This window comes from Leucoraja erinacea, chromosome 2, assembly GCF_028641065.1.
Source record: "Leucoraja erinacea ecotype New England chromosome 2, Leri_hhj_1, whole genome shotgun sequence".
In the NCBI taxonomy this organism is placed as follows: domain Eukaryota; kingdom Metazoa; phylum Chordata; class Chondrichthyes; order Rajiformes; family Rajidae; genus Leucoraja; species Leucoraja erinaceus.
The window spans coordinates 100,990,732-101,003,486 of NC_073378.1; the positions used below are offsets into that span (position 1 = coordinate 100,990,732).

At 42.0% G+C, this 12,755-nt stretch overlaps 1 protein-coding gene across 1 annotated transcript in view; it reads left to right on the plus strand.

Moving 5' to 3' along the window:
• The window catches only part of LOC129713146 (thrombospondin type-1 domain-containing protein 7A-like), a 354,070-nt gene that overhangs the window by 191,353 nt on the left and 149,962 nt on the right, over window positions 1–12,755 (plus strand). Inside the window, exon 3 of the mRNA XM_055661980.1 lies at window positions 6,713–6,961. Within this exon, the coding sequence (XP_055517955.1) occupies window positions 6,713–6,961 (249 nt within the window). The remainder of the gene's footprint in view (window positions 1–6,712; window positions 6,962–12,755) is intronic.

A 12,755-nucleotide genomic window follows, 5' to 3' on the forward strand; every position in this document is an offset into this window, starting at 1 on the left:
TAATCCTGGCAGCATCATTGTAAATCTTTTCTGCCTCATCTCCAAAACCTCCACATATTTCCTGTATTGGGGCACAAGAACTGCACGCAAATATGCCAGAGGTAGCATAATTAAAGTTTTATCAAGCTGAAACATAACTTCCTGATTCCTACACTTAGTGCCCTAACCACTGAAGACAAGCATACCATACACCTTCTCTACTGATCTATCCACTTCTGTTGCTACTTTCAGGGAGCTATGTATTTGGACTCCAAGATCCCTCTGTAAAATGAAAATCCCTCTACAACAATTTCTAGTTTACAGTTAACTGTTTCCTATTGTCAATTTTTAGGGTTCTAACATAAAAGAATGTTGCACTTGAGCTGATATGCATCCCTGAAGTAATGTAAACAAAATTGTTTTAATTAAGTACATGAAGAGTAAAGCTGAACAGGAACTATACATCTTTCATAGAGTCATAACGTCATGGAGTCATAGAGTGATACAGTGTGGAAACAGGCCCTTCTGCCCAACTCGCCTACACCGGCCAACAATGTCACAGCTACACTAGTCCACTTGCCTGCGCTTAGTCCACTTCCGTCCAAACCTGTCCTACCCATGTACCTGTCTAAATGTTTCTTAAACAAAGGGAAAGTCCCAGCCTCAACTATCTCCTCTGGCAATCTGTTCCACACACCACCACCCTTTATGTGAAAAAGTTATCCAAGATTCAAGATTCAATTTAATTGTCATTTGGACCCCTTGAGGTCCAAACGAAATGCCGTTTCTGCAGCCATACATTACAAACAAATAGACCCAAGACACAACATAATTTACATAAACATCCATCACATCGCTGTGATGGAAGGCCAAAAAAACTTATCTCTCCACTGCACTCTCCCCCCCCCCATGTCAGAGTCAAAGTCAAAGCCCCCGGCTGGCGATGGCGATTGTCCCGCGGCCATTAAAGCCACGCCGGGTGGTGCGAGGTCGCACACCGGGTCTTGGTGTTGGAGCCCCCGGCGTGCGCTCGCAGAGTCCCGCGGCCATTCCAACCCCGCAACTCGGGCGGGAGAAGTCACCGTTGCAGGAGCCCTGAAAAGCGGTCTCCCTCCAGGGACCCGCGGGCTCCCGGTGCCGCCGTCCGCCAAACCCGCAGTTGCAGCCTCCGAATCTCCGGAGGTCGGGCCGCAGCAGCAGCAGCAGCAGCAGCGCTTCACCACCGCTCCACCCGCTCCGGACTCGGCCAGCTCCGCGACGGTGAGGTGAGTCGGCACCAGAGTCCCCGGTCTTCTCCTGTTGGAGGCCGCTCCTCATTGCAGCCCCAACGACAACGGAGACCCGACAAAGAAAAGGTCGGGTCTCCCGTGCAGGGAGAGATTTAAAAGTTACCCCCCTCCCTCCCACCCCACCCCCACCCCCCACACACGCACCCCAACAAAAAATAACAAAAACTACATAAAAACATAGACAAAAAATAATAAAAACGCGGACGGGCTGCAGAGGCCGCTGCTGACGCGAGTCGCGCCGCCTACCTTCGGATTCCTATTAAATCTTTTCCCCTTCACCTTGAACCTATGTCCTCTGGTCCTTGATTCTCCTACTCTGGGCAAGAGACTGTTTTTGATTTTGTACACCTTTATAAGATCACCCCTCATCCTCCTGCACTCCAAGGAATAGCGACCCAGCCTACTCAACCTCTCCCTATAGCTCACTGGTATCTAGTCCTGGCAACATCTTCGTAAATCTTTTCTGAACCCTTTTAAGCTTGACATTTTTCCTAGAACATGGTGCCCAGAACTGAACACAATATTCTAAATGCAGTCTCACCGTTGTCTTATACAACTGCAACATGACCTCCCAACTTCTATACTCTTATCTTATGTGAAAAGAAAGAGATTAGTTAAAACAAATGAAGGTCCCTTGCAGTCAGAAACAGGTGAGTTGATCATGGGGAACAAGGATATGGCGGACCAATTGAATAACTACTTTGGTTCCGTCTTCACTAAGGAAGACATAAATAATTTGCCGGAAATAGCAGGGGACCGCGGGTCAAAGGAGTTGGAGGAATTGAGTGAAATCCAGGTTAGCCGGGAAGTGGTGTTGGGTAAATTGAATGGATTAAAGGCCGATAAATCCCCAGGGCCAGATAGGCTGCATCCCAGAGTACTTAAGGAAGTAGCTCCAGAAATAGTGGATACATTAGTAATAATCTTTCAAAACTCTTTAGATTCTGGAGTAGTTCCTGAGGATTGGCGGGTAGCAAACGTAACCCCACTTTTTAAGAAGGGAGGGAGAGAGAAAACGTGGAATTACAGACCAGTTAGTCTAACATCGGTAGTGGGGAAACTGCTAGAGTCAGTTATTAAAGATGGGATAGCAGCACATTTGGAAAGTAGTGAAATCATTGGACAAAGTCAGTATGGATTTACGAAAGGTAAATCATGTCTGACGAATCTTATAGAATTTTTTGTGGATGTAACTAGTAGCGTGGATAGGGGAGAACCAGTGGATGTGGTGTATCTGGACTTCAAGAAGGCTTTCAACAAGGTCCCACATAAGAGATTAGTATACAAACTTAAAGTACATGGCATTGGGGGTTCAGTATTGATGTGGATAGAGAACTGGCTGACAAACAGGAAGCAAAGAGTAGGAGTAAACGGGTCCTTTTCACAATGGCAGGCAGTGACTAGTGGGGTACCGCAAGGCTCAGTGCTGGGACCCCAGCTATTTACAATATATATTAATGATCTGGATGAGGGAATTGAAGGCAATATCTCCAAGTTTGTGGATGACACTAAGGTAGGGGGCAGTGTTAGCTGTGAGGAGGATGCTAGGAGACTGCAAGGTGACTTGGATAGGCTGGGTGAGTAGGCAAATGTTTGGCAGATGCAGTATAATGTGGATAAATGTGAGGTTATCCATTTTGGTGGCAAAAACAGGAAAGCAGACTATTATCTAAATGGTGGCCGATTGGGAAAGGGGGAGATGCAGCGAGACATGGGTGTCATGGTACACCAGTCATTGAAAGTAGGCATGCAGGTGCAGCAGGCAGTGAAGAAAGCAAATGGTATGTTAGGTTTCATAGCAAAAGGATTTGAGTATAGGAGCAGGGAGATTCTACTGCAGTTGTACAGGGTCTTGGTGAGACCACACCTGGAGTATTGCGTACAGTTTTGGTCTCCAAAAGGACATTATTGCCATAGAGGGAGTGCAGAGAAGGTTCACCAGACTGATTCCTGGGATGTCAAGACTGTCTTATGTAGAAAGACTGGATAGACTTGGTTTATACTCTCTAGAATTTAGGAGATTGAGAGGGGATCTTATAGAAACTTACAAAATTCTTAAGGGGTTGGACAGGCTAGATGCAGGAAGATTGCTCCCGATGTTGGGGAAGTCCATTACAAGGGGTCACTGCTTAAGGATAAGGGGGAAATCCTTTAAAACCGAGATGAGAAGAACTTTTTTCACACAGAGAGTGGTGAATCTCTGGAATTCTCTGCCACAGAAGGTAGTTGAGGCCAGTTCATTGGCTATATTTAAGAGGGAGTTAGATGTGGCCCTTGTGGCTAAGGGGATCAGAGGGTATGGAGAGAAGGCAGGTACGGGATACTGAGTTGGATGATCAGCCATGATCATATTGAATGGCGGTGCAGGCTCGAAGGGCCGAATGGCCTACTCCTGCACCTAATTTCCATGTTTCTATCTTTAAAATATAAACTTTTTTGTATGACAATATGGAACAGGTTGTAATGAAAGCAAACAATAAAGTCCCCATAACCTCTGACACCCGTAGGTAGTTCACCAAGGAGAAGGATATTAAATTATGTGAGGTAAGGGAAACTAGTAGAGTAGCTATGGATACTGAGTTTCAAAGTAAAAGAAGTACTGACACGTTTGAAAAATATAAAAGTGGATAAGTCTCCAGGGCCGGACAGGATATTCCCTAGGATATTGAGGGAAGTTAGGGTAGAAATAGCCGGGGCTATGACATAAATATTTCAAATGTCATTAGAAACGGGAATAGTCCCCGAGGATTGGCGTACTGCGCATGTTGTTCCATTGTTTAAAAAGGGTTCTAAGAGTAAACCTAGCAATTATAGACCTGTTAGTTTGACTTCAGTGGTGGGCAAATTAATGGAAAAGATACTTAGAGATAATATATATAAGCATCTGGATAAACAGGGTCTGATTAGAAACAGTCAACATGGATTTGTGTCTGGTAGGTCATGTTTGACTAATCTTCTTGAATTTTTTGAAGAGTTTACTAGGGAAATTGACGTGGGGGGAAAACAGTGGATGTTGTCTATATGGACTTTAGTAAGGCCTTTGACAAGGTTCCTCATGGAAGGTTGGTTAAGAAGGTTCAACTGTTGGGTATAAACTGTTGGCAGGAGTAGCAAGATGGATTCAACAGTGGCTGAATGGGTGATGCCAGAGGGTAATGGTAGATGGCTGTTTGTCGGGTTGGAGGCAGGTGACTAGTGGGGTGCCTCAGGGATCTGTGTTGGGTCCTTTGTTGTTTGTCATGTACATCAATGATCTGGATGAAGGTGTGGTAAATTGGATTAGTAAGTATGCAGATGATACCAAGATAGGGGGTGTTGTGGATAATGAAGAGGATTTCCAAAGTCGACAGAGTGATTTAGGCCATTTGGAAGAATGGGCTGAAAGATGGCAGATGGAGTTTAATGCTGATAAATGTGAGGTGCTACACCGTGGCAGGACAAATCAAAATAGGACGTACATGGTAAATGGTAGGGTATTGAAGAATGAAGTTGAACAGAGGGATCTGGGAATAACCGTGCATAGTTCCTTGAAGGTGGAATCTCATATAGATAGGATGGTAAAGCAAGCTTTTGGTATGCTAGCCTTTATAAATCAGAGCATTCAGTATAGAAGCAGGGATGTAATGTTAAAATTGTACAAGGCATTGGTGAGACCAAATCTGGAGTATGGTGTACAATTTTGGTCGCCCAATTATAGGAAGGATGTCAACAAAATAGGGAGAGTACAGAGGAGATTTACTAGAATGTTGCCTGTGTTTCAACAACTAAGTTACAGAGAAAGGTTGAATAAGTTAGGTCTTTATTCTCTGGAGCGCAGAAGGTTAAGGGGGGACTTGATAGAGGTCTTTAAAATGATGAGAGGGATAGACAGAGTTGATGTGGCCAAGCTTTTCCCTTTGAGAATAGGGAAGATTCAAACAAGAGGACATGACTTCAGAATTAAGGGACAGAAGTTTAGGGGTAATATGAGGGGGAACTTCTTTACTCAGAGAGTGGTAGCGGTGTTGAATGAGCTTCCTGTGGAAGTGCTGGAGGCTGGTTCGTTGGTATCATTTAAAAATAAATTGGATAGGCATATGGATGAGAAGGGAATGGAGGGTTATGGTATGAGTGCAGGCAGGTGGGACTAAGGGAAAATAATTGTTCGGCACGGACTGGTAGGGCCGAGATGGCCTGTTTCCGTGCTGTAATTGTTATATGGTTATATGGTTATATGTGAAGGCATTGGAGAGGGTCCAGAGGAGATTTATATAATTGGTTCCAGGTCAAGGGTCGAGGGTAGATTGGGCAGGATGGGGCTTTTTTCTTTGGGGCAAAGCTGTGAAATTGTGATGGAACTATAGGACAGAATGAACATTGGGAGTTGTTTCCATTGATGAAATGGTTGAGGAGCAGAGGGGTAAAATAAAAGTAAAGATAATTAATTTTAGTATGAGGAAAAACATATTTATACAGCTTAAGGTTGGAATCAGGGATGCATTGCCTGCAACTACGAGAGCTTTCTTGAAATGAATCAAGAAAGATGATATAGTTATTCACCAGATATTGATCATTTTCCTAAAGGTTTCATTGTGACCTTTCAGAGGGAGATGATAAATATCTGGTGGAGAAAACATTTGCAAGTCTAATGAGAAGGGATTCGGGAATGGAAGTAATGAGTTGATCCAGATGAGAGACAGCACAGGCACAGTGGGCCAATCAGCTTTCTTCCTGTTGTATCTGTCCGGTTGTTCCATGGTTCTTTAAAGTGATAGATCCTTGTGCACATGTAGGACATAGAAACATAGAAAATAGATGTAGGAGTAGGCCATTCGGCCCTTTGAGTCAGCACCAATATGATTGAATATTCAATATGATCATCCAAAATCAGTTTCCCGCTCCTGCTTTCTCCCCATATCCCTTGATTCCATTCGCCTTGAGAGCTATATCTAACTCTCTCATGAATACATGGTGCAATGCATTGAATACAATGAGAACATGGTGAGATTAGTTCTTTAGTTCTAATTACGATCAAAAGAGAATTTCAAAATACATGTTTCCAACTCAGCCTAATTTTGGTCATATTTTGCTTTGAGACAATTGTCCACTAATGCCATCATTAATTGAGTCAACAATTTAAGTCTGGTACAAGTTTACTAGTGATAAATAGCAATCTTATGCTATGCTTCAGTGCGTCTTGAGTTGTTTCCTTCATATCAATGATTTATTTGTGCTTTCTAAGGTGATGAGACCTTTCAGTGGTGTAGGAGGTGTGTGCTGAATGTGTGTAATAGGCGTGCTCGTTTCTGAATTAATGTGGGTGGGTTGATATTTTGTAATGTGTAGTTTTTAGCTTCTTTTCACCAATTTTGCATATTTTATGATGTAATGTTTGAGTAAAAGAACAAATCAACAAATATATATTAAAGATTACTAAACTCATAAAAATGTTGTTTTTTTACCAGCCTCTGCACACAACAGAAGTTGCCAATAACCTTCCAGTCCTGTGTGGTCCCAAAGGACTGTCAAACCTCAGAATGGTCCGAGTGGAGCCCCTGTTCAAAGACTTGCTACAGTGCAACATCTCCGAAAGGATTTCGTGCCAGAACGTCCAGTATTAACCAATTTCCAGTTGGTGGTGGGAAAGAATGTCCATCCCTCGAGGACCAAGAGCCATGCTCTCCCGAAGGAGAAGGCGTGCCACCTTGTGCTACGTAAGTCTGTTCATGTTAATACCTTCACCGTGTTGGAGAGCACAAATGGACATATAGCTGAGAAGCAATCAGTTGAATAACCATGACACTTGACATTTTAAGAGTAACACTGTGCAATAAATGCAGAACTGTAAAATGAATGCAGAACATTCACAAAAGACGCTATAAGTCCAAGTTGAATATTTTCCTTAATTTACCTGCCTTTCCAGACAACGTATTACCAGAGTGGCCTGCTTATCATTTCTTAGAGTAACCACAGGAAGTAGCAGATGACTGAGGATCATCTATTTTTTTCCCGTGCTCTCGCTGTGGAGTATGTGGTCTTCTATTGAAGACACTTATACTTTACATCATTTACTTAATTTTTAATATTCTCAATTATTTGTAAGTGTTTTAATGTATTTTTGTTACTCATTGCTTTTGAAATATATTACTGATTTAAATCTACTTGAATAGCGGCACAGTAGTACAGCGATACAATTGCTGCCTTACAGCGACAGTAATCCGGGTTCGATCCTGACTACGGGTGCTGTCTGTATGGAGTTTGTACGTTCTCCTTGTGACCACATGGGTTTTCTCTGGGTCCTCTGTTTTCCTCCCACATTCCAAAGATGTGCAGGTTTGTCAGTTAATTGGCTTCTGTAAATTGTCCTCAGTGTGTTGGATAGAACTAGTGTACGGGTGATAGCTGATCGGCTTTTGACCCGGTGGGTCAAACGTGCTTGTTTCCATGCTGCATCTCTAAACAAAACAAAATTTTTTAATGGTTTATGATTACTGGAATTTAGAATTTAGAAGGATGAAGTTTCTATCTAATGGAAACATATTACATTTTTAAGGGACTGGACAGGCTAGATGCAGGAAAAATGTTCCCCATGTTGGGGTTGTCCAGAACCAGGGGTCACAGTTTAAGAATATGGGGTAGGCCATTTAGGACTGAGATGAGGAAAAGCTTTTTCACCCAGAGAGTTGTGAATCTGTGGAATTCTCTGCCACAGAAGGCAGTGGAGGCCAATTCACTGGATGTTTTCGAGAGAGAGTTAGATTTAGCTCTCAGGGCTAACGGAATCAAGAGATATGGGGAGAAAGCAGGAATGGGGTACTGATTCTGGATGATCTGCCATGATCTTATTGAATGGCGGTGCTGGTTCGAAGGGCCGAATGGCCTAGACTTAGATTTACTTAGACTTAGGATTAGACTTTTTTTACCTACTCCTGCACCTATTTTCTTTGTTTCTATGATTACCATTGGTAAAAACCTATTAAATCTGTAACAATGGGATCCCAAGATATGACACAAGGTGGAGTTGGTATTGGATTGCATACATGTGTTCAGCTACTTTAGCTCTTCATGTGAACTCCATCTAAGACCCAGAAAATTACACAAGCTTAGCACATCCAAAACATATGAGAATGATCGCATAGTCTTAAAGAGGAAAAGATATATTGCATTCTTCAAAAGGAATTCTACTAGCATAGCACAAGAATAACAACTATCAACCCACATGTGAAAACATATGTAAAAATGATGGCAGAGTGAATCTGGACAGCTGACTCAGTCTGGCATGATCAAATCCAATGTGTGTCTACCAAAGGCAGATTTTGTGACCTGAATGTTATTTTCCACCAGTCAGGCCAAACATGAAGGCACGAGGAACTGCAGTTGCTGGTTTACAAAAAAAGACACAAAGTGCTGGTGTGACTCAGCGGGTCATTCACACATGAATGTTGATTAGATCTTGCTGCATAAACACTGCTTCACTGTAGATTGATATTAAACACCATGCTCTTACAGGGAATATCTCACTTCCGACTGTTTGTTGGAAGAATGGTCATTGTTGAAGTGGTTGAAGTGGTTGAAGTAGTAAGAAGTTGCCCCAAAGAACTCCAGAAATTAGGCCCATTCATCTCCAGTATCTGCACCCATCTTCCACTATTGAACTGAAAATCTTTCCCCTTGATACCCATTGAGTTCAGTTACCCTAGAGGTTCAGGGGATTCATTCATCTCCAGCATCTGCACCCATCTTCCACTACATTAACTGAAAGGCTTTCCCCTTGATACCCATTGACCGGTTCTCCTCGAGGTCCTCTATGCCGCACTCAGTCAGATGCTGTCTTGATATGAGTCGTCACTCTTATTTCACCTTAGAAATTCAGCTCATTGGTCATTGATTGGGCCAAGGCTGAAATAAGGACCAGAACTGAGTGAACATTTTCAAAACTCATAATAGGCATGAGTGAGTAGGTTACTGGTGAATAAGTGCCTCTCAATAGCAGTAAATCACTTTTTCCATCATGTATCTGTTGAAACTTCAAACACTGGTTACAAAACAAGACACAAAGTGGTGGAGTAACTCAGCGGGTCAGGCAGCATCTCTGGAAAACATTGCTGGGTGACATTTTGGGTTGGGGCCCTACTTCAGACTGATTGTTGGTTCGGGTAGGGGGAAGAAAGCTGGAAGAGTGGAGGGGCAGGACAAAACCTGGCAGGTAATATGTGGATACACGTGAGGGACCTTTTTGATAGGCAGATGGTTGGAGAAAGGCCAGAGATGAAAAGAGAGAAGGTGTGAGACAAAATATTTGAAGAGTTGTGAATTGTGAAGCTAGAGGAAGGAATGTAGTTGGATGTGGAGGGGGAGGAAAGAGTTTCGAGTCCAGTTGGGGCACAGGAGAAACAGGCAGAGGGGGGGGGGGTAGAAATGGGGGATGGAGTTGGTAGTTACCTAAACTATATAGGTAATAACAGGTATGGGGACAGGTAGTACATCACATGTGGTTGCAGGGGAAAGTACCTGTGGAGGAGGAGTTTTCGGTGGGAAGGGATGAGTGAACCAACAAGTTGCGGAGGGTGTAGTCTCTGTGGAAGGTGGAATGGGGTAGGGATGGGAATAACTGACTGGTGGTGGGCTCACATTGGAGATGACGGAAATTTTGGAGAATTATATGCTGGATGTGTAGGCTTGAAAGCTGAGAACCAAAGCAACACTATCCTTGTTCCATCTTGGGACATGGGGAGTGTGAGCAGAACTCTGGGACACAGAGGAGTTGTGGGTGAAGGATCCATCTATGATAGCAGGGGGGAAACCATTACTAAAGAAAGAGAACATCTCTGATGCCCTAGAATAGAAAGCCTTATCTTGGGAGCAGATGCAGTAGAAACAGAGAAATTGAGAGTAGGGGATAGCAATTTTGCACGAGGCATGGTGGGAGAAGGTGCAATCCAGAGAACTGTATAAGTCAGTGGGTTTGTAGTAGACATCAGTCGATAGTCTATCCCCTGTGATGGAGACAGAGATATCAGGAAAGGGGAGAGAGGTGTGAGCGATAGCACATGTGAATTTGAGATCAGAGTGCAAGTTAATGGTAAAGTTAATGAAATCAATAAGTTCTGCATGAATGCAAGAGGCAGCTCTGCTCCAGTCGTCGACGTAGCAGAGAAAGCATTGTGGGATGGTGCCAGTGTATGGTTGGAACAAGGTCTGTTCAAGGCAACCAATAAAAAGGTGTCCATGGCTACACCCTTAACAGAGAAAGTGGGAGCAGTTGTTGAGGGCAAGGACAAGTTCCGTCAGGTTTCGTCAGTGTTAGTAGAGGGAAATAAATTGTGTCTCTGTTCAAGATGAACTTTTAGGGCCTTGAAACCTTCCTGGTGGGGGTTGGAGATGTAAAGGGAACGGATGTCATGAGGCAAATGAAGCAATGTGAGCCTAGAAATTGAAAGTTATTGAGAGTAGCGGGCATGTGATGACTCTTAGATGTAGGTCAGAAGGAACTGGACAAGGGGGGGATGGGGTGGAGTTAAGATATTTGGAGGTGATAGGATGGATTCAAGGTTTTTGGAGATGTTTATGTTAATGGAGAGTAGATAGATTGGATAATAATTAGCTGGATAGAATTTGTCGACATTTTGACCTGTTATGTATAAGTAGAAATATATATGTTCAATCATTAATGTAGAACATTTTATGTGTATAATAGGAATATTAGCTGAAGGCAAGTAAATACTGGCAAAGGCCAACAATATTTTCACATTATTCTATCATATACTTCAGTGGAGATGGTATTAATGTTGGCCAAATGTGCATAAAGTGAGACAATTTGTGAAATAGAAGTACCTTTATTAGCAGAGAAGCAAAATACTTGAGGATATTGAAAATATGAAATTAAATCCAAAAATGCTAGAATTGATCGGTAGGTCAAGCACAATCTGTGATGAGGGAAATAATTCATTTCAGGTCAAAACTTAAGTTAGAACATTTTAAAAGCACTGTATCTACTAGTTCAATAATATTCACAGGAACAGGGTAAAAAGCAGGTGTGGCACAGTCATTAACACCAGCCATTAAATGTGGAGTCAATAAAGGGTTTGTTTTGTATAGATGAAGATCAATATGAATCATAAATCAAAGTTCTTAATGTATTTATTTAAACATGAAGCAGGCTTTGAAGTAGATGATTTTCTGTTTTAGGAATAGACAATTATGACTCCTCACGGATGTCCTGTTTTATTCATGAATTCAACATGTCCTGGCATATTAACATACTGATTGCTTGCCACTATTTGCATATTAAATAGGATGTATAAGCTGTAGCGTAATGTGTTTACATCAAAGTTTTAATTTACTGCAGGGACTATTTTAGCTCCAGATATCTCGTATGAAAATCCGAGTTGATATTTCTCATTACTGTCTAGTTTGCATGTTCTTAAAAGTATTTATATCGTGATTGTCTGCTGAAGGATAATTCAGTTACATTGCATTAGTGGGATAAAGTACAGATTGAGATTTAAATATACAATTGATTAAAATAAGTTAAAGTTTGGAGGTTTTGAGGAGTCAAAATCTCACAGATGGCTCATGTCTTGAGTGCAGTATAACTTCGCTAACTGATTCATACTGACAATCAATGTCATAGGATCAAAAATCCTAACAGACATTGTGCGGCTTTTGGTTAATATAATAATGATAGATAATACTGAAAAACACAGGTAATGTATATTTTTTAGAAGTAAATGTGTAGATCATTTGTGCTCTTCTTGTACAAATCCATGACCTGGTAAGTTGATGATTTGGTTAAATTAAACCTAACTGGACTAAAACCTAAAACGTAAAACCTAAAAATTGGACTTAAACTTAATTGGGGCAGCTAAAGAAATTTGACCTATATTCTTGGGAACTTAAAATGATGAGGGGAGTTCTTGTTGAAATTTATAAAATCCTTGGGTGGGAGGTAAGGGCAATATTGAGATGTTTCCATTGGAGGGAGAATCTCAATAAGGGAACCTAGTTACAGGATTAAGGGGCAGTCATTTAAAATTGAAATACGCAAAATCAACTTCTCACGGATGGTAGAGAATCTCTGGAATTCACTTCTCCAGAGTGATGTGGGGATTAGACCTTTGGTACGGTTTTAAAGAGAAAGCATTTAATTTTTTGAAAGATCTGGAAATTGATGGGTATGAGAAACTTCTTCTTGCGTATGGCGTACACAGCCTAAAGTTGTAGGACAACTTGTTCTATATGATCTTATTTGATTGTACACGCCGGGTTGATTGCATTCGTCGAAACGGGGCGGACAGCGTGAAGGTTACAATCTTTCACCCCTATGAGAAACGCACAGAAGAGGAGATGAGGCCTGGGACAGATCAGCCACGATCGTGTTGAATAATGGGTAGGTTAGAGGGGCAGAAAGGTCTACTTTTGCTATTGTATGTCTTTAATGGGCATAACGTGACTTCAGCACAGGTTTTGCAGGAAGTAATGGTTTATTTCAACTTTGACAACAATTTT